Source organism: Zingiber officinale, chromosome 1A, assembly GCF_018446385.1.
Source record: "Zingiber officinale cultivar Zhangliang chromosome 1A, Zo_v1.1, whole genome shotgun sequence".
Taxonomy (NCBI): Eukaryota; Viridiplantae; Streptophyta; class Magnoliopsida; order Zingiberales; family Zingiberaceae; genus Zingiber; species Zingiber officinale.
The window spans coordinates 541,686-564,252 of NC_055987.1; the positions used below are offsets into that span (position 1 = coordinate 541,686).

Genomic DNA, 22,567 nt, shown 5'->3' on the forward strand with positions numbered 1-22,567 from the left:
CACAGCACCCCAAATGTATCTCCCGTAAGGCCTAATCTGCTTCTTCCGTATTCAAGCACTTGAGCAGAGGTCTAGAGAAAGACTTTTTGTACAATTGATCTCCGATCATAACATAAGAATGGGCCTGTCTCCTGAGCATGCGCGCCTCTTCTAAGTTGGTGGGTACAATTCCTTTTTGGAGGAAGCTTATTATGGGCGCCCTCCAATCAATTACTTCTCCCAGGTTATTTTGTAGATCTATCTGAGCTATAAGGAAGGTCTGTGCTATAGATCTGTCAAGCGCCCAAGTGGTCAGGGAGCTGGCCATTTTAGCTAGTTCATCCGCTCTTTCATTTTCAGCCCTGGGAATCTTAGTGACTGCGACTTCTTTAAACTCTTCCCTCATCTTTTCATAGGCTTCCTTGTAAACTCGCATCTTTTCATTGTTTACCTCAAAATGCCCGGTCACCTGCTGAGTTACTAGATGGGAATCTGAATATATTATGACTCGGCTAGCCCCTACATGCCGAGCTGCTTGCAGACCTGTTAATAGGGCTTCATATTCTACCTCATTGTTGGTAGCTCTGAAATTTAGCCGTACAACCAGCTGCATAATGTCTCCCTGCGGAGATATTAGAAGTGCACCTACACCACTTCCATGATGGGTAGCCGACCCGTCTACATAAATTTTCCAGACCTCCTCCGAGTCTGCTTGATAAACCTCTGTCAAGAAATCCGCCAGAGCCTGTGCTTTGATCGCGGTTCGGGGCTGATACTGTATATCATATTCCCCTAGCTCGGTTGCCCATTTGATAAGCCGACCTGCTACCTCCACCTTGGTGAGAGCTCGACCCATTGTACTGTTTGTCAGGACGGTGATGGGATGCGCCAAAAAATACGGTCGGAGGCGCCGAGCCATGAGAACAAGTCCGTAAACCAACTTTTCCAGGGCCGTGTACCGAGACTCAGCCCCCTTCAATAGATGGCTGAAAAAATACACTGGCCGTTGTACATTGTCCTGCTCTTTAACCAGCACGGCCCCCACGGCCTCGGGGGTGGCTGACAAGTAGACCCAAAGGGGCTCTCCCACAACAGGCTTAAACAGCGATGGCAAAGACTCCAGGTATTGCTTTAGCTCCTCAAAGGCCTGTGTGCATTCTTCCGTCCACTGAAACTTGGCTGCTTTCCTGAGCACTTTGAAGAAGGGCGCGGCTCGATCTGCAGATCTGGAGATGAATCGGGACAGCGCTGTTATCCTGCCGACTAGCTTCTGCGTTTCCTTCAGATTCTGAGGGATCTGCATGTTCCGAAGTGCTTGAACCTTCTCAGGATTGGCTTCTATCCCTCGTTCAGTCACCAGATACCCCAGAAACTTCCCTCATTTTGCCCCGAACAAGCATTTCAGAGGATTCAGCTTTACGCCATATTGCCTTAGAGTCCCGCAGGTTTCCTCTATATCTCTTATGAGATTGGACGCCAGGAGGGACTTGATTAGGATGTCATCAACATAGACTTCGACGTTCCGCCCAATCTGACTTCGAAAGACTTTATCCATCATCCTTTGGTAGGTAGCCCCAGCATTCCTGAGTCCAAATGGCATGACCGTATAGCAGAAAGTACCGTCAGCCGTTAGAAGCTAACCTTCTCCTGATCCTCCCTGGCCAAGGATATCTGATGATATCCTTGATAAGCGTCCATCATGCATATCCTCTCACAGCCAGCAGTTGAATCCACCACCTGATCGATCCGCGGGAGAGGATAACAGTCTTTGGGGGTGGCTTTGTTGAGGTCGCGAAAGTCTATGCACACCCTCCACTTGTTGTTAGGCTTTTTTACCAATACAACGTTAGAAAGCCAGGACGAGAACTGCACCTCTCGAACATGTCTTGTCTTCCTGAGCTGATCCACTTCAGCTCGGATAATCTTATTCTGGTCGGCAGAGAAGTTTCTCTTCTTCTGCTTGACTGGCTTGGCTTCGGGCATTAAATGCAGCTTGTGCTCGGCTACCTCTGGTTTGACTCCGGGTAGCTCTTCCGGTGACCAAGCAAAAACGTCCTTATTATGGCTCAGACACTGTATCAACTCCGACCTAAGCTCCGGCGGTAAGTCACTGGCAATGCGAGTGATGCTCTCTGCTCTGTCAGGGTGCAATTGAATCTCTTCCCAAGGGATAGGCTCCTCGGCAATAGGCAGAGGCTCCTCTTGGATAGCGTGTACACCACCATCCTGCGTTCTCCAGCTTTTGCGCGTCTCCACCCGGACCATATCAATGTAGCAGCTGCGAGACACCTTATGCTCTCCCTTGATTTCCCCGACCTGCTCGCCGACCGGGAACTTGATCTTCTGGTGAAAAGTGGAGACAGCAGCCCGGAACTCATGCAGAGCTGGCCTTCCCAGGATGACGTTGTAGGAGGAAGGCGAATCCACCACTATAAAGGTGCTCCTCCGGGTGTGCACCAGTGGCTCAGTGCCCATGGAGATGGCCAACTTGATCTGACCCATGGGCTTGACTTCGTTGCCTGTGAACCCGTACAAAGAAGTGGTTACGGGTTGGAGCTCAGCGGCATCAATCTGCATCTCCTCAAACGCAGCTCTAAACAAAATGTTGACCGAGCTCCCGGTATCTACAAAGACCCGAGCCACTCGGCTATTAGCAATAACGGCCTTGATTATGAGAGCGTCGTCGTGGGGCAGTTCTAGACCCTCCAAGTCTTGGGGCCCAAAGCTAATAACAGGGTCGAACGCCTGCTCGTGGCTGCATCCCACGGCTCCTACATTAACCGCCGACCATGTGACTTACGGGCTCGGCCTGAGTCCCCGTCAGTGGGCCCTCCTGAAATCATGTCGATTTCTCGCACAGCAGCATTGCCCCGGTTTTCCAGCTCTCCGGCATCTCTTCGATCTTCCCCGGGACCGACTTGGTTAGAAGGACCGGCTAGGTCGGGTCGGGTCTGACGAGCACGTCCAGCCGCGGCCCGTTCTTCCTCCATTCTCTGTATTTGGGGCGCTAGGGGGGGGGGGGGGCAGACCCTGCTCGGCAGCTCGCCTGGAATCACGAGCGAATTGGAAGCAGTTACTGAGATCATGCGTCCCTGGACCGATGATATGTTCAATATGGTGCTCCCCTTGGCCCAGGCCTGGGCGCGTGTATGGCAGCAACTCGTGGGGCTGGTCTGACTCCCTGAGCGGGCTGAGGGGCAGGCCTGGGTTGAATGCACTGAAAGGGCTGAGCTGGTTGGGGTGCTCTCCTTTCAGGTCGGTTGCCAGGAGCCACCGTCTTTTCAGCCTTCCTCCTAGCGGCCTGAGCTTCCTCCACCTTGATGTAGCAAGAAGCTTTCTCCACCATATCGTCAAAACTCCGAGCGGGGTTTTTGATGAGATCCCTGAAGAATTCCCCTTCTCGCAATCCGTGGGAGAAGACGCTCATCAATATTTCTGAGGTGGCGGAGGGGACGTCATTGGCCACCTGACTGAACCGGTTGATGTAGCCTCGCAGAGGCACGGTCGGCTCCTGTTTAAGAGCGAAAAGGCAATGGTCGGTTTTTTGATACTTACGACTACTGGCGAAACGACGTAGGAAGGCCATTTTGAAATCCATGAAGCGGTTGATGGACTCTGGGGGCAATCCATCGAACCACTTCTGTGCCGATCCTGATAGGGTATGTAGGAAGACTCGGCATTTGACGGCATCGCTGTATTGATACAACATAGCCGCGTTCTTGAACTTCTGCAGATGCTCTTCCGGGTCCTTGCTCCCATCATATTCTCCGATGTTTGGGGCTCGATAACCCCTTGGCAGGCTTTCCCTCAAGATCTGAGCCGAGAAGGGTAACTTATCATCCGGATCTTCAGGCAGATCTCTGGCAAAGATTATAGCCTTCCCCTTTCCTGAATCCCGGGGTGGATGTAAAGAGCTCTCCGCCACCGACGCCGGCGGCTCTTCTTTCTTCGGACTATGCTCTCGAGGTCCAGATCAATGATAGTTGCGGCGAGGCTCTCGGAATGAAGTACGAGGGAGTTCTTCCGGTTGCTTTCTCTTTGAGCTCCTGTCGGAAACAGGAGTTGGTTCTTTGGACGCTTCAGGTGCTAGGTGATGTCGTGAAACCGTGCCTTGTTTTTCAGAGACGGCTCGCTTTCTGACCTCCTTGAAGAGCTCGTACTCCCCCGCGGTCATGGTAACGTTAATCCTCTTGCTGGAGTTTCAACCAGAGTCCTTCATCTTCATGCTTCGGATCAGGCTGTTGTGTTTCCACAGACGGCGCCAAATTTGATCCTGTCCGAAAGCTGAGTCGGACGAAGGCTGGTCGCGACGGCCTGGTTGTTGACGGAAAGTCGAGGGTGATTCGGCTCCCACGGGCGGCTGACGATGCTGCAGGATCCTGCACACACTCAGACGATCTCCCTCCTCACGTTAGAGACCAGAACCCAGGGAAAAAGTCCCCGGATCAGGCCCTCCGACGCTCAATTCAGGTCCTTTTTCCCCAGAAAAAGCAGAGAGCCGAAAAAAAATGACTGAAAATGAAAAGTTGTGGAAAAAGTGACGAGAGAGCGTACCCGCGTATGAGGAATCCCCTCCTTTTTATGCACCCGCCTTGCTTCCAGAACCTGCAACCTTGTCAGAAAACGTTAGACGCTGGGCTTTGTCGTATATCCCGGACACCTGTCGTGCTGCTATTGGTCGTGAAGGCATCTTCTTGTTTAGGAACCTCCGCCTTTACACATGGGTTTTGTCTTGTAGCGAAGGACATATGTCAGGCTACTATTGGTTATGAGGGCATCTTTTCGTTTAGGAACCTCCGCCTTCGCACATCTCACTGGTATGTAATGATTACCCTTGACGGACAATTGTGATCTTCCGACTCCTGCACAGCTTAGCTCATTCTATTTATCGCGGTCTGCATCTACCTCACACCCCTCGACCAGATCCCGCCTCTAAGCGTTACTTGTCAGTCGGGCTAACCCTGAACAGCCCTGTCGATCACGATCTGTACTCTGTACCCTGTATTTCCTGGCGCTCGACCATAAGCCTGTAGATCGGGCTGTCTTTACACAGCTCTGCCGCTTCCGACCTGTGATTTGTGACTTGCACTTCCGGGCCTTCGAATCGCAGGCCTGTAGATCGAGCTGCCTCTACCCAGCTCTGCCGATTCCGATCTGTGATTTGTGACTTGCACTTCCGGGCCTTCGAATCGCAGGCCTGTAGACCGAGCTGCCTCTACCCAGCTCTGCCTATCCCGACCCGTGAGTATTTGCTGGCCCTCGACCGTAAGCCTGTAGATCGGGCAGTCTTTACACAGCTCTGACGCTTCCGATCTGTGATTTGTGACTTGCACTTCCGGGCCTTCGAATCGCAGGCCTGTAGACCGAGCTGCCTCTACCCAGCTCTGCCGATCCCGACCTGTGCCCGGTGTTCCGCCCGTCGTCTCCCTTTGTCTTTCAACTACTTTGCCCCCTTGATCGACAAGTCTGCCTGACCTCTGACTACCCCATATGCTTGCCTCTGACTGCCTAGTCAGCTTGACTATTGACTGCCAAGTCACCTTGACTATTGATCGCCACGTCCTCTTGACTTTTGACCGCTATATGGCCTTGACCCTTCTCACCCTTTCCTCTTGGGCCCCTCTATTGCCAACCGTATCAACGATAAATCCTCTCTAAAAAATACCATAAATATGAAAATTACTCTAAATACTCAAAAAAAATAAAAATACCAAAAATGGCAAAAAGGCCCTAAAAAGGGTTTAAACATCAGAATTTAGGGCTGAAAATTGACGGTTACGATTACACCAATAACAAATATAGGTTTTCAAATTCTTCACGTGTGACGACAGACATAGCCTGATTCCGAGTCCTGAGTCAAAAGTTGCAAGAGTTTGCTACAATGAGATCATTATCGTTTGCTAGCTCTTTTTTATAATTAGCCACAATCTCAGATTACTTAGATACTATGTGCAGAAACTAAAGCTTGATGCCCATATATTGTTGGAATTGGAACGTAGCAAAAGACATATACTAAATCATGGATCTCTTTATGGTACATATTTTTTTGTTTACAAAATAACATAAAACATAACTCGAGTCCTCGATAGGCGTGAATGATATCACAGACAGATAAGAGCCCTCACGTGTGACTCCTCCAGTGGTATCTATGTGCACTAGATCACGAACTTGGCATGGTCCATTAGGTATTAGCCTCTTGGATCGACAAAGCCTTGGAAGCACTACTGATCTCTTCCGGTGGAAGAAAACGAAGAAGAAGTCGACAATAGAGAAATGGAGAGAAGTGCCCCTCTTGAATCTTTCCAAGGATGACTACTTATAGCCTCCAAGGAATACGAAGAGTTAATGTCTCCATTAATTCTTCATTTATGATCTTCATTAATTATAAGAGTTATGACCTCCATAAATTCTTCATTTATGACCTTCATTATGATGACTCTTCGAATTCTCCATTAATCATCATTATGATGACTATTCGAATTCTCCAATAATCATCATGATTATGACTATTCAAATACTCTCTTCTTTGGCTCAAATAAATCCATATTTGATCTTAATCTCGACTAGCTTATGATATTTTAGAATTAATTAATAATCCAATTAATTCTTATTCTGAAATTATAAATAATGTTCATGTTTACATGTTATGCGTGCAACCCTCTATGTTTTATACACGATGACAATGTAAATCCATACACAGACTAGGATAATCGTTTAGCAACAATTTTTAACCATCCAACGTGATAAAATTAGTTATAAACTATAAACCACCATGAATCGATTACTGTATAATTCAATCTGTTCATCTAAGTCTACATCCCAATTAATTCGGTACATTATGCATCATTACCAAATTAATTGTTTTATTTGATTTCCAAGATATAATAAACTCCTCTTGAATGATAAATCATTTCTCCCATAGTCATAGATTTCGAGTCACTAATATCTTTATCAAGTAATCAAGATGTTAACTCCTAATCCAAGAGAGCGATGAATCCTCTATTGACTTAACACTATTCTCTCTACGCTTTGCTATACACCCAACTATCGTATTAATCATAATCCGATTAAATACTACTTTTAACGGTGTCAAAATACATAACTCTGTGCATAGAATAAATAAAGGTCTCAAGTCAAAAGATCAGTTACACTTGTTCATAAAAGGAAAGACCAATGATGTGTAATATGTGGTCTCCTCTTAATCTGGTCGTGTCAAGTGTACCTCTAAACTCAAGGCACCCCAAGTATAATTTGGATATCCATCTCTCGTTCTATCTCGACCTAACATATTCAGCGTTGATCTAAATATTCATGCCCCCTCTAGATATCTATCTGATCAAGGACTGTTTTATTAATATACTCATTAATTTATGGGATTTTATCATTAATCATATATATGTAAAAAAAATAATGATAAATACTTATTTTTATGAAATAATTATTCACAAATTCATAAATAGTGTCTTGAAACATTTGGCACACACTAATAATATTAACAAACGGTTAAGACGGTCCAAAGGAAATGCTAAGATCATGCGTGAACATGTGTAGATCATTACAGAAATTCATTTTCGCCGACAGCATTCTCATAGTAATGTTAGCCAATCATTAATTTGCAAAACGCTTCAATAATATTTTTAATTTACTGTACAGAATGGATTCAAATAGGAAGCAAAATTCATAGCATGAAGGAAGGCCTCAGTAAAGTTGGGGGTTGCTTGCTGAAGGTGAAACTACTCAGATCAGGACCAATCAAACCGAGCTGAGTTTTTAAAGGTTGCGTTTAGACATATTAAATTTGACGAAGGCTAAAGGTATACAAGGGCAACCAAAGCAAACATGCGCAGGTGTAATTAATTATAATGTAAGTAAAGATACACTTACTTTGCATTTGCTATTAACTTTGTTTAATATTGGGGATGCATGACTCGTGTCCTGCATGAATACTCTGTAAAGCATGGAGTATTATATGTTTTCTGGAGTTGCCATATCACAAGAGTAGCATGACAGATTTAGCCCAACTCAACAATGAGATCAATGGCGTGAGATGTGAGAAGCTGAGTGGAATGGAAACAGGGGATTTGCCTTTTCCCTCACCTCAGTCATCTGAGAAGCTGAGTGGCAGCCATTATTAAAATGGGAACTCGGAGGACTGTCGGCTGTGCAGATTTTTTATATATATACAAATTTGTGTGTTTTTTTAAATAGTTCTCGGATGGTGTTAATGTCAATAAATTTTAATATACACACTGATGTGATATCCCAGCACCATGACCGTTTGCTTATTCTGGCTGTATCAGTAAGCGCGAAGACTTGAATAGGTCAACATGTTTACTTTGTCTACGGAAATTTCCAAGAAAAGAATCTTCAAATTAATGCCACGACTTCCGCTTAGTCTTTGCTGGAACTAATATTTATCCCTCATCACTTGCGATCAAAGGAAACAAGTGCCATCGTCGATCACTTGTTCTGTGGAACCAGGCAATGGCAACAGAGAAAAGAGGGCGACCATCCACTTGCGGCTTCTCCATGCTACCGGAGGAGTGCGTCAGCTATCTGCTCTCCTTCACTTCGCCTTGTGACGTCTGCAGGTCGTCGTTGGTCTGCAAGTCTTTCCTCGCTGCGGCACAAACTGATGTCTTGTGGGAGTCCTTCCTGCCTTCGGACGTGGCTGAGATACTATCGCGCGCCACGCATCCGGTGGATTACTCCTCTAGGAAGGAGCTGTACTTCTGCCTCTGCCATCCCCTCCTCGTCGACGAGGGCAGACTGGTAGGTAGATTCATGTCATGTGCACGATAAATGAGAATTTGATTGCACAAGTAATGCTGCAGTTGACTTGTCGTTCAATGTACAGAGCTTCCAATTGGAAAGGTCAACAGGGAAGAAGACTTACATGCTATCTCCGGAAACCATGGGTATAACCTGGATGGAAACTCCTCAGTATTGGAGATGGATTTCTCTTCCACACTCCAGGTAAATCCTAGTGTTTAAAAAAAATGTTTTGCCTTCTATTTCAACTATTTTTAAGGAAAAACATTGTCGCTCTTTTACCCTCTTTTCAAAATGCTCTCATACTTTTAAAATCGTTTAAATATCTCATTTTCTTTTCAAACTATTCTTCTTTCAGCCAGTAACCATTAATAGCATTAGTTTACTTGAAAAATTGACATGGTGCATACCTGACATACCCACCAAATCATTATCATTCCTTTCATTATGAGAATTATAAAGATTTTCATGAGTTTCTTCTTTTCAATTGTTCAACAATTATGAATTTTCAACACTCATGATATGCCCGTTTGCCCTGCTCACCACCTTGTGGACAGATGGGGTGGTTGCTGCATCTTGATACATAGTTGATTGTTTAATATGATATTTGATTAACTATAAGTTTATTCAGGTTTAGTAGGCAGGCAGAGCTTTTATCTGTTTGCTGGCTTCATATAACCGGCTCAATAGACAGTCGATTGCTCTCGCAAAAGACAATGTATACAGCATACATGATCTACAAGTTAAATCCTGATTCATATGGTCTTGATTCCAACTCCCAAAAGGCCTCCATCAAATTAGGAGCTCATTCACAAGAAAATCGTGTCTCTTTGGAACCAGATGATGAAGAGGATGATGAGGAACAAGAAGAAAAGCAAATACAGTTGAGAGGGGATGGATGGTTGGAAATGGAGCTAGGCGAGATTTATAACGATCAAGGCGATGAAGGAGAGATTGCAATCATATTTAGTGACGTTGAAGAACTCCATTGGAAGAAAGGCCTTGTTTTCGCTGGATTTGAGATTAGGCCGACCAAAAGAAAGGTGGATGTTGAATTGTTAGGTTAATTTGTTTGTAAACTCAATTAAATGTAGTTTTCATGGTGATGTGCTGATACATTGATATGTGATTTCAACTATTTGATTGTGTATTGTTATAATAGTTGGCTTTAGATGTTTCATCAAATGCTTCTTATTGCTTGCTTTTACGGACTAAAAAGTTCCTTGAAAGACATCTAAATCTTTGTTTTCCAAAATTAAACATGGCTTGAATCATGTTTCGAATCTGATTTAATGAAATCAAATTCTTTCTCATTTGTAGAATTAAAAATAACAGGTCTACTTGAAATGTGTTATTCTTCTCTACGCAAATTGAGTCTAAATGACTCGACAACTGAGACACTCACCATTCGGTCATCTCTTACTAAGTTGTTTACCACACCTGCATCGAATGTGATGCGGCGGTAAGGAGGGGTCCCATCCTACGGAGAATAGCTATCACAGTTGAACCCGTCCGGAATCTGAATCAGATGGACCGTCGAGTGAGGTGACGAGATGTTGATTGAGTTGCGACGTCCCGGAGGAGGGGATGCTGAGATGGCTTCTGTGTTGACCAAGTCTTCAGAAATTCTCTGGTCAATGCAACCTACAGCCAGTGACCGGGTTGACCCGGCCCCCGGTACCCCGATGCTCGAGGCAGTTTCAACGAATATATAAGTACAAGATTAAGTCATAAAATAATGAAATATGCATAGAATATGAACGGAGAACGTACCCTGGCCCAGGGGCGCCCTCGGATGGGATGCGATGCGACTTGTTGGGACCTGGAAATGTAGGTGACGTTCGATCAGGATAGAGAGCTGGATCTGACGACGAGAAGCTGAACGAGGCACGGACACGGAAGACGAGCTGCAGGTCGGGATATATACTGGCACGCAGACCGGGGTAAGGCACCGGCACACAGGCCGAGACCCGAGATCGGCACACAAGTCGGAAAACAAGAATGACACGCAAGCCGAGACATGACTTCGGCACGCAGGCCGGGAAATAATGGCAACCGGGACATGACTTCGGCACGCAGGCCGGGAAATAGTGGCAACCGGAACATGACTTCGGCACGCAGGCCGGGAAATAATGGCAACCCCAAGGCTAGACACAATGCCCATAGTCCAGAAGACAACCGCGGCTAACAAACCGGGATACCAAGACAACCACACACACAGATCGGGATTCAACCACATATCGAAGGCCGGAACGTAAGAGCGATGTGCGCTACGATTGTAGCTCGGGATATGATGCACGTCTGGATCGGCACAGGGGTCGTCATACAATAGCGATACAGAATCGGAACCGAGGCGGAGTCACCGCATGGACCGCCGACGTAGGGACTGCCGGTGTGTGGCAGTTGCTGGCTACGGAGCTGCCGTGCGTGGAAGCTGCCGGCGAAGGGGTTGCCGTGTATGGAAGTTGTTGGCACGAAGGGGTTGTCATGCGTGGAAAGCGAGGTGGGGAGCAGCGCTCCGCCGCTGGATGCGTTGGCTGTCATGGCGATGGTGGCTGGTCACTGCCAGGGGGAAGAAGAAGCGCTTGTCGTAGTTGGCGGCGTTCGTCGCGGCATCGAGCTGCGTCCACCGGCGGGGGCGTGCGTGCGAGGGCTCGAGAGAGGGAGAAGATGAGGAAGCTGTCCGGAGAGAATGGGAGCAGTGACCGGTCTGTTCGGCGGCGACAACGTGAGGAGGAGGGGGAGAGAAGGAGTTCGTCGTCGGCGTCAAGAATAGAAGAAAGAAGAAGAGGAAGATCGTCGGCGGCGACTGTGGCTCGAGGACGGCGGCGAGGGAGGAGAAGCTCTCCCTGTTTCTGCTGGCGGTTGCGGTGAGAAGGAGAGGGAGAGGAGAAAGGCGGGGGGCGGCCGACATCGGCTCCGGCGACAGCGTCGCGAGAGGGGGCTGGAGGCGAAGAAGAAAACACGCACTGCCTCCCTTGCTACAGTGCATCCTTTCCTCTCTTAAAGCCCTAACCAACAAAAAGACCAAAATGCCCTCCCTTTCTCCCATAATTTCTTCTCTGCCCTTCTCCCAATATCCGTATCACAAGTCTCCCCTTCAAGTCTAGTCGAAGGAGGCGCAAGTCCGACTGACTAGACTAAGCCCAAAACAGAACCGCTACCGAACGCGGAATCAGATCACTGAACTTGTCTTGTTATATCGATCGAGTAGTTGCGGCGATGCCGAGCAAGTGACTCACTAGATTCGAGCATACCCTGGCCAAGAGGAGAATGTTCCGGTCCGAGTCCGCTTTTGACACAGGGAGGTGTCAAATGATCGACGCTTAATGGAGTATTGGACTTCGGACGAAGGAGGAGGCGATATTCAGAAGCCAGGCCGAGCAGCTACCCCGCTCGGCCAGGCAGTAGGACTCTGTTAGAGTGCATACTGAAAGCCTAAGCTTTTGTAAACATTTATTTTGAATAAAAAATCACATTTGGTCAAATTGTCTACATTTGTTTGTAATTGTTCAATTAATTTATATTGTAGATAACATAGTATATGGTGTCACGTACAGAAGATGATGTTATCAGTACCTTATAAATTATAAACAGTAGCTCACGACCAAAATGGAAGGGAACAAACCATTGAAAGGTCGTAGTGTAATTAGGAATTAGTTTATCTTAACTATATAATTACACTAGTACACTTAGAGTGTATTGAGTAGGACCATTAGAGGTCGTTTCTTTTATACTGACTTTATAAAAAACAAAGACCTCAGTTATTATGGAAGTGTGTGCTCTTAATCCTAATATAATAACAAGCACATATATTTGAAATTTATTTCTTTAATTTATCAATGGGTGAGATTTAGTTCGATAAATCAATAAGCCCGATAAGTTGGGAAATGATATCACTTATAGTGTGTGTTGTTGATTATAGAAGGAAACTGTGTCCTAGTGATCTAGGTTGATAATGTCCCCAAGAAGAGCTCATAAGGATTGTCATGTTAAACCCTGCAGGTGGACTTACTCCGACATGACGATAAGGTTGAGTGGTACTATTCTTGGACTAAGATATTAATTAAATGAGTTATCAGTAACTCACTTAATTAGTGGACATTCGACATCTTAAATACAGAGAGACTAACACACTCATAATAAGAAGGGGCCCAAAAATATAATTTGGGATTGATGCGGTAGTTCAATAATAGTTCTCTAGTGGAATGAATTATTATTGATAAAATTAAGTTGTGTGTTCGGGGCGAACACGGGATGCTTAATTTTATCGGGAGACCAAAACCAATTTCTCCTCTCGGTCTCTATCGTAGCCTCTTATTTATAGAGTACTATACCCACCTTCATACCCATGGTGTAGGGGTCGGCCAAGCTAACTTGTGGATCAAGCTAGGGTCGGCCAAGCCTTGGTCCATGGGTGGCCGGCCCTAGCTTGAACCCAAGCTAAGGTGGCCGGCCCTATTAAATTAAAAAAGAATTTTAAATTTAAATTTTTCTTATGTCAAAGATATAATTTATTGGAGAGATTAAAAATTAAAATATCTTTTTTATAAGGTTCTACGAAATATTAAAGAAAGAGATTAAATCTCTTTCCTTATTTGTTGATTGGAAAGATATTTTATTTTTCTTCTTTGTAAATTATTCACATGTTGAAAAATTAAAATTATAGAAATTTTTTTTTATCAACCATGAAGGGATTTTAAAGGAAATTTTATTTTTTTTTAATTTCCGAAGACAAATAAGGAATTTTTAATTGTTGATTGAAAATTATCTTGTTTGCTCTCCATGAGGTGGCCGGCCATGACATGTTTAATTGGGAAATTTTATTTTATTTTTATTAATTGATTCATGTCAAGGAAAGTTAAGGAAATTTTATTGTAATTAAATTTCCTTATTTTCCAAAGCTAAGGATTATAAAAGAGGAGGTTTTGGGAGCCTTCAAGGAAAACAACCTCTATTATTTTCTCCTTCTTTTCTTCCTTGGTGTGGCCGGTCACTTCCCTTTCTCTTCTCTCCATCCTTTGTGGCCGAAACTTTCTTCCCTCTTGGAGATCAAGTGGTGGCCGGATTCTAGCTTGGAGAAGAAGGAGAGAAAGCTTGCATCCCTTGGAGCATTGGTGGTGTTTTCTCTTCATCCTTGGAGGTGCTCTTGTTGTGGCCGAACCTTGCAAGGAGGAGAAGAAGGTGCTTTGGTGGTTTCTCATCTCGGAAGATCGTTGCCCACACAACGTCCGAGGTTAGAAGAGAAATACGGTAGAAGACCTAGAGGTTTTTGCTTGCAAAAGAAAAGGTATACTAGTATTTTATTTCCGCATCATACTAGTTTTATCTTCATGTAAAAAAATACCAAATACAAGAGGCATGCGATTCTAGTATTTCGAATTTGTTTTCGATGTTGTGTTCTTTGTTTTTCTTTTCCTTGTGATTTGATTGTTCTTTTCAGTTGACCTAAAGTTATTTAAGGAAATTAAATATTAACTTTTCCTTAAAATGCTTTGTCTAGGCGGTGGTGGTTGTTCCCATATCCAAGAAGGTCATGTGCCTCGCCATGCAGTCCTGGAAGCCAATTTTGGAAATTAATATTTAATGGAATTAATAACCTAGGTGATTTGGATCGAACGTGTTAAGTTCCGCAGGAGATCCAAGTCTAAACCTAAAAGAACAAATAGATTAAACTTTGGATCAAACGTGTTAAGTTCCGCAGGCGATCCAAGTTTAATTTAAAAGAACACATGGTAGCTAGAAAAAGGTTCAGACCTTTGTACAAAATTTTTGTACAGTGGAACCATTAGGTTTTCCGAGTAGCAACCAACAATTGGTATCAGAGCGAGGTTTTGCCTCTGTGTATTTGGTATTAGTTTAATTATGCACATGTCATACATAATTTAAGCAGGTTAATAGTAGGATGTGCTAACTTTGTGGATGCAGGATCCAACTATTATGGCTTTTAGTTATTATGTGTGTGATTGAACCCTTGGACATGTCAAGGGCATTTATTGTATGTGCATGATTGTATTATAAAATACAACAGGAGCTGTATTTAGTTTTATTAGGATTTTATTTTTGATCTAGTTACATGTACATTCCTTTTATGGAATATAGGATCGATAGATGTAAATTTTATTTTATGTTCGATCTAGTTTACATGTACATTCCTTCGAGGAATATAGGATCAAAAATGTAAAATTCTATTTATGTCGCGGATCGAATCTTGCAAGGCGTGGAACCTTTTGAGGACCAGAGGCGCAGCGGAACAAGGAGCAAGATGGATGCGACAACTAGACCCGATGGCAGTGGCCAAAGATGGCAGCAGCTAGGGATGATGACACACGGAAGACAACAATAGATAAAAGCCATAATAGTTGAAAATTAGTTTTTCTATTTATTGCTTTTATATTGTGCTGTGTGTGCATGTTAGTATACATGTTTAGTAGACTAGCATAGTGGAAATTCCTCACTTTAAATAACTAAGTGGGAGAGGGATTTTAAATAAATTCCACGGTCTCCATTACTGGTTTGTAAGTAATGCAAACAAGCTTGCGCGTTGGCTCTGAGTGCCTTCCTCCATATCGGATGAGCTTGTTTGTGATTCACTAGAACAAACTTCCATTTTGGATGACTATAGGAAATTAATTAAGAGCGTGTGATCTTCTCCATCGGAAGGGGCACAATCTTATTAATGGACTTAGGGTCAAGTAATGGTATACATTTAGGCACGTCTAATAGTATCCTCCCCATCGGAGTCACTACTATTATTCGTGTGACCAAAGGAAACCAACTATTAATTTTATTTGTCAAAAAGTTAGGTTGACAAGATAATAAAATTAATGGGTTAAACCCTCTTTTTACAAATGTTGAATTTGTATACGTCCACACTATCGTGGCATACAAAATTCACGGTGTTTTAAGGTGTTGGTTAATTTAAAATAGTATTGTTTGAGGAATCAATATTATTCTAAATTTAGAGTTCTGACCAAAAGTTATTTGTGATTCTTAGGATGACTTTCAACCCACTGGTCATCATACTAAAAGAAAACAGACTTACTGGTCCTAACTACATAGATTGGAAAAGGAACATGGGCATTGTTCTTACTGCTGAAAGCTATAAGTTTGTACTGACTGAACCTTGCCCTGATACACCCAATGGTGAATCTACCCAAGAGGAGATTGAGTATCATAGGAAATGGGTAAAAGCAGATGAGATGACGCGGTGTTACATTTTGGCTTCAATGTCAAATGTATTGCAACATCAGCATCAAGATTTACCAACAGCCTATGATATTATGAACAATCTTAAGGAACTCTTTGGTCACTAGGATCGGGCTTCTAGGCAAGAAGCTATGAGAAAGATAATGACGTCCACCATGCAAGAGGGTACTCCCGTGAGGGATCATATCCTAAAGATGATGGCTTATCTAAATGAAATACAAATTCTTGGAGGAGAAATTGATGGGGAAACCCAGATCAATATGATCCTTCAAACACTACCTAGAAGTTTTGAGCAATTATGCCTGAATTACAACATGAATAAAAGGGTATATCCATTGGCGGAACTACTGACAGAACTTCAGGCAGCGGAAGGTTTGTTCCGTCATAATTCTAATATTCACTATGCTGAAAATGGTTCTATTTCTAAACCGAAAGGAAAGAAGAAGAAGAAACAAGTTAGCTCAGCAAAGAAAGTGAATAAATCTCAGAGTACAGGACCTAAAGCTGGAATGAATAAGTCGAAGGGCAAGTACTTCATCTGCAAGCAGTCAGGGCATTGGAAGGCGGACTGTCCTCGTAGGAATTAAAACAACAAAGATATATCGCATGCTCTAGTTGTTGAAACATGTTTAGCGGTGTTATCTACCAGCACCTGGTGTGTAGATACGAGAGCCACTGATCATGTCTGCAATTCCTTGCAGGGGTTCCAGGAAACCCGACGACTAACTGAAGGAGAGATTACCATCTACATGGGCAATGCTACTAAGGTGGCGGCTGTTGCAGTGGGAGACGTCTACTTATTTTTTAATAGGAATAAAAAGTAGACGAAATCTGAGATTGCGTACCTCCGGCGAAATCTGAGGGCTCTTATATAGAGCTGTGGGGAGGCTTGTGCACACCTACCGAGGCGTACACGTGTCCTGTACCATACCTTAGTATGGGCTTGCCAGAGGAGCATGTCTGACACCATACTGCTACAGTCTGAGCACCTCTCTGATGGGATAGCAGAACCTTCCGTCGTACGATTCTGCGTATGGCCTGGTCGTCGAATATGCCTGCTGTCAGAAGATGATGTTCTCTAATGTCCCCTTGTCCTTGTCTCCTTCAGCCGCTCGGCTGACACATCACTTCCGACCAGCATAGGTATCCATCCGACCGAGAAGACTCCCGGTCGCATGCTCGACTGAGAGTGTTCCTTCACAGTATTACCGATTTACGCCTCGGCCGAGCGGGCTGCCCGCTCGGCCCGGCGACCCTGTTCACCATGAGCGTCGGAAACTCGACTCCCCGTCGAGTTGTCTTTGATTCCGCCCGGACCCGTTCGGCCGGTCGACCCAACCCTTCTCCGGTCGGCCGGACCTCATGCTGACCCTTTTGACTTTTGACCTCTACGTGTCATTAACCCCCTCAAAGGGGGTCCCCCGTTATTACTGCAGGATCACTTGCCTCCCCTTCAAGTCTAGTCGAAGGAGACGATTAGTCCGACTGACTGGACCGCCAGTTACGCCGAGCGGCGTCTCCGTGAAACTATCCTCCGCTCGACCCCCACGGGGGTAGCTATGGCGTCAGTCAACGCCAACATTCCTCGGATCTCTTCGAAATTTACGCCAATCTTCGACATTAAGGCCGGGCATGCGCTCTGTGCCTCGTGAAGGCGCTCATTAAATGCACTCCAGTGGCTGAATGCCACGTGGCGCTGCTGTCGTCATTGTACGGCGGTGGCGTCGTGGGCGACGAGACCGAGGTGGTTTGAAATGGACGGCCTGATAGCGTCCTTGGTTTTTGCGACCTGCATCCGACGGCTGAGGCCATTCGGGCCCAACCCTATAAAGCTTTCACTTTCTTCCTCCGCCGCATTCTTGCTCTCGCGTGCCCAGAAGCTTTCCCCGCCGTTTCAGACTTCCGGCGATCCCGCTTTTCTGTTTCCGGCGATCTCCAGCCTCCTCCTTTCGATCCTCAGCTTCTTTGTAAGGTCCTTACCCCTTCTCTGTTATCCTCGTGTTTTTTGCCGTGTTCTCGCTTTCTGGTCGCTGTATTGTTTGCCATCTTCTTCCTTCTGTCATTTGCTTTTCCTCGCCTTTTGTGGTTTCATCCGTTCGGACAATGCCCAGTTCCTCTCAGCCTCAAGACCCAGCCCTCGGCCCGTGGTATACCACCATGGAGTCGCGCTTCGATCGGCGCGACGTCGATATTCTGATAAACAATTTTGACATCCCCTCTGACTTTGAACTTATCTTACCCTCCCTCTCCGCTCGGTCACACAAACCTCCGCGCGGAGCTTTCTGTGTTTTCCGCGACCAGTTCATAGTCGGTCTGCGCTTTCCAATCCATCCCTTTATCGTAGAAGTTTGTAATTTTTTCGGCATTCCGCTCGGAAGCTTAGTCCCTAACACTTTCCGCCTTCTATGCGGCGTTGTTGTCTTGTTCAAAATCCATAACATTCCCCTCCGACTGGAGGTCTTCTACTATTTTTATTATCCTAAACAGTCCGAGCTGGGTACTTACATGTTCCAGGCTCAGCCCAGTTTAGTCTTCTTTAATAAACTGTCATCTTCCAATAAACATTGGAAAGAGTATTACTTCTATCTCCGTCTCCCCGAACGGGCCTCTTTCCGGACCTAGTGGCAGGTCGGACTGCCAATCTCCCATGAGCTAAAGAGGTTCAAGACCCGACCGGACTATCTTCACGCTGCCAACATGCTAGCCGGTCTGAAGTTCAACATCAACAAATTCTTACCCGAAGGGGTGATGTACATATTTGGTCTGAGTCCGATCCGGACTCCCCTCCCGAGCGGCTTCGGTAAGAATTTTACTTGTGCATTCGCCTTGATTGCTAACTGATTTTCTTCTTTTTTCTTTGCAGCGGACATTATCATGGAGTCCGTGATGGCCGGAATTTTAAAGAGGAAAGCGGCGGCGCTCGAGGCCGCAGCTGCCAAGGAGATGGAGGCGCTTGGCATTGAGCCGGTCGGCTCACACGAAGGGGAGAGCGGGACTCACGAGGAGTCGGTCGCTCAAGCCTCCACCCGGGATGTGGCCAGAGGCGCCACCCCTAGCAGGGGGCTAACTGTCCATGAGGAAGGCTCCGCTCAGGAGGAAGAGCGCCCTCTTCGACAAAAGAGGCGCCGAACGGAGACACCACTTCGCTAGGCCACTTCCGCGATCCAGCCGTCCGAACGGACCACCGCCGATTCTCGCGGCAAAGCCCCAGCGGTTGAGGCGATTTCTTCCGATCGGACCCAATCCCAACTGGATGCGTCCGTGGACCCCCTCGAGGACATTCCTGTCAGCGCCCTTCCGCCAGCTCCCCGCCAAGTCCAACGTTCGGCCATTTTGTCCCAGTTTTCTACGCCGGCCTCCGATCCTTCCCCAGCTTCCGCTCAGACGACTCCCGGTTGGCACCGTACCATCAGGGTCTCCCTACATCTCCCTACCGAAGAGTTGATGCCCGAGTCCGATCGGCCAATCGCGCCTGAGCACATGATCACCATGAAGGGGCCACTAGCGGAGATGTGGGCCGACGCTCGGGCACGTGTCGCGATGATTCCACTCAGCAATCTGGCCAATAGCCATATGCAGCAGGCCACTGGGGTAAGCGTGTTTTCTCAAGTCCTTTCCGCATTCTTTCCGATTGGCTATTAACAATCTTGCTTATGTCAGAGATAGGTGGAGGAGATCACTGTCTCCAATCGTCTGGCCATGGTGGACGAGGAGCTAAAGAGGTTAAGGAGTTCGGCCGGCGCGCCCTCTCAGGGTCCTTCATACGCCGAGCTGTAGAAAGAGCTCAAGAAGACCCAAGCTCTGTTGGCGGCTGAGCAAAAGAAGACGGTCGATCAGGCCTATACTCTGGGAGAACTTGAAAGACAGGTGAAGACGCTCGATCGGAAGATAAGTCTTGCCACCGACCGGAAGAAAACGACCGTCGCCGACCTGGAGAAGAAGAACGTCGAGGCGCGGGGCCTGGAGCAACGGGTTAAGGAGCTGATGGATCAGCTGGCCGGCGAGAAGGCGGCCCGATCGGACGAGGTGACGAAGCTTGAGGCTGCCTTGCAAGAACACCAGGCCGCCGCCAACGCCTCCCGAGCGGCCCTCAAAGAATACCAGGAGGCTGAGCCAGGCCGGGTCGCCGCCTTGAGGCTAAATTACATCCATTCGGTCGAATTCTCCGAAAAAGTATGCGAGCGGATGTATACTGCTTTTGAGCTTGCTATCACCGCCACGATGGACTATCTGAAGTCCAAGGGTCAGCTCCCTGACTCCGCCAGCATCCCGGCCCAAGACTACGCAGCGCTCCTTAGCAACATCCCTAAGGACCTTTATGATTTTCTAGAATAAAAGTCTCTATGTAATTCGGTCGTTCGGCCAAAAACTTCCTTTTTTGTAATTCGACTACTCAGCCTTGATTTTTCTAGTTTCAATGAAAAATTTATCTTTGTGCAACTTTATCTTTGTGCAACTTTATCTTTGTGCAACTTCGTTTTTACTTTGCATGCTTGTGGGTGATTGGTCGGGGCCTATGATACACAACTCGGCCAACTAGGCTTCCCGAGCGGGCGTAGGTGGCATTCGACTTGTCACTACTTTCCCTTGCCGCTTATCTTCAAACGTCTTTCGTTCCGGCCGGAGGGTTTATAGTGTTGGAGTGTATACTGAAAGCCTAAGTTTTGTAAACATTCATTATGAATAAAGAATCACATTTGGTCAAATTGTCTACATTTAGTTGTAGTTGTTCAATTAATTTATATTGTAGATAATATAGTATGTGGTGTCACATACAGAAGATGATATTATCAGTATCTTATAAATTATAAACAATAGCTCACGACCAAAATGGAAAGGAACAAACCATTAGAAGGTCGTAGTGTAATTAGGTATCAATTTATCTTGACTGTATAATTACACTAGTACACTCAGAGTGTATTGAGTAGGATCATTTGAGGTCGTTTCTTTTAGACTGACTTTATAAAGAAACAAAAATCTCAGTTATTATGGAAGTGTGTGCTCTTAATCCTAATATAATAACAAGCATATATATTTGATATTTATTTCTTTAATTTATCAATGGGTGAGATTTAGTTCGATAAATCAATAAGCCCGATAAGTTGGGAAATGATATCACTTATAGTGTGTGTTGTTGATTATAGAAGGAAACTGTATCCTAGAGATACTAGGTTGATAATGTCCTCAAGAGGAGCTCATAAGGATTGTCATGTTAAACCCTGCAGGTGGACTTAGTCCGACATGATAATAAGGTTGAGTGGTACTACTCTTGGACTAAGATATTAATTAAATGAGTTGTCAGTAACTCACTTAATTAGTGGACATTCGATATCTTAAACACAGGAAGACTAACACACTCATAATAAGAAGGAGCCCAAAAATGTAATTTGGGATTGGTGCGGTAGTTCAATAATAGTTCTTTAGTGGAATGAATTATTATTGATAAAATTAAGTTGTGTGTTCGGGGCGAACACGGGATGCTTAATTTTATCAGGAGACCAAAACTCATTCCTCCTCTCGGTCCCTATCGTAGCCTCTTATTTATAGAGTACTATACCCACCTATACCCACCTTCTATACCCATCGATAGGGGGCCGGCCAAGCTAGCTTGGGAACCAAGCTAGGGTCGGCCTAGGTAAAAATTGGGGTGGCCGGCCCTAACTTGAACTCAAGCTAGTGGGGGCCGGCCAAATAAAATAGAATTTTAATTTTAATTTTTATTATGTGGAAGAAATAATTTAAACATCTCTCTTGTAAAAGATCTACAAAAGATTAAAGAAAGATATTAGATCTCTTTCCTTATTTGTAGATTGGTGAGATATTTTATTTTCTCTTTAAAAATTATCCACATGTTGATAAAATTAAAATTATAGAAATTTCTTTTTATCAACCATGAAGAGATTTTTGAAGAGAAATTTTATTTTTAAAATTTCCGGAAACAAATTAGGAAGTTTTAATTTGTTAATTAAAACTTGTCTAATTTATCTCTTTTGATGTGGCCGGCCATTAGAGATTAATTGGGGAAATTTTATTTTATTTTTCTCAATTAAATCATGTCAAGGGAATTAAGGAAATTTTATTGTAAATAAATTTCCTAATTTGCCTAGGCCAAGGAATATAAAAGAAGGGGTGAGGGTGCCTTCATGAGACACAACCTCTATTATTTCTCTCCCTCTTTTATTCCTTGGAGTGGTCGGCCATCCTCTTCCTCTCTCCCTCTTTGTGGTGGCTGAAACTCTCAAAGGCTTGGAGCTCTTGTGGCGGCCGGATACTACTTGGAGAAGAAGAAGAAGAAGAAGGAGAGAAAGCTAACATCTCTTGGAGCTTGGTTGGTGTTTTGTTCTTCATCCTTGGTAAAGTTTTTTGTGGCCGAACCTAGCTAGGAGGAGAAGAAGGTGGTTGGTGGTTTCTCATCTCGGAAGATCGTTGCCCACACAACGTCCGAGGTTAGAAGAGGAATACGGTAGAAGATCAAGAGGTCTTTCTAAAAGGTATAACTAGTAGTTTTTCCTTTTCCGCATCATACTAGTTATTTATGGAAATACTACCAAATACAAGAGGCTTACGATTCTAGTATTTCGAGTATGTTTTTCGATATTGTGTTCTT

The 22,567-nt window shown here is 45.0% G+C and overlaps 2 protein-coding genes across 2 annotated transcripts in view; both read left to right on the forward strand.

Annotated features, from left to right (window-relative positions):
- LOC122014448 (disease resistance protein RGA2-like) overlaps positions 1 to 7,733 on the forward strand; it is a 66,626-nt gene extending 58,893 nt beyond the window's left edge. The window contains exon 2 of the mRNA XM_042570682.1: positions 7,633 to 7,733. The gene's annotated coding sequence lies outside the window, so the exon portion shown is untranslated. The remainder of the gene's footprint in view (positions 1 to 7,632) is intronic.
- Positions 7,734 to 8,413: 680 nt separating this feature from the next.
- Positions 8,414 to 9,928, forward strand: LOC121998358 (F-box protein At2g02240-like). The gene is made up of 3 exons (XM_042553262.1): positions 8,414 to 8,751; positions 8,837 to 8,955; positions 9,383 to 9,928. Exons 1-3 carry the CDS (start codon positions 8,464 to 8,466, stop codon positions 9,816 to 9,818), a joined length of 843 nt encoding a protein of 280 aa, XP_042409196.1. The 5' UTR covers positions 8,414 to 8,463; the 3' UTR covers positions 9,819 to 9,928.
- Positions 9,929 to 22,567: the final 12,639 nt, after the last annotated feature.

Bases quoted from the DNA above. Each gene is read 5' to 3' on its own strand.
- LOC121998358 (XM_042553262.1), top strand. From the start codon at position 8,464: ATGGCAACAGAGAAAAGAGGGCGACCATCCACTTGCGGCTTCTCCATG. The intron at 8,752-8,836 runs GTAGGTAGATTC...TTCAATGTACAG, and splicing joins TCGTCGACGAGGGCAGACTG to AGCTTCCAATTGGAAAGGTC. The intron at 8,956-9,382 runs GTAAATCCTAGT...AAGTTTATTCAG, and splicing joins ATTTCTCTTCCACACTCCAG to GTTTAGTAGGCAGGCAGAGC.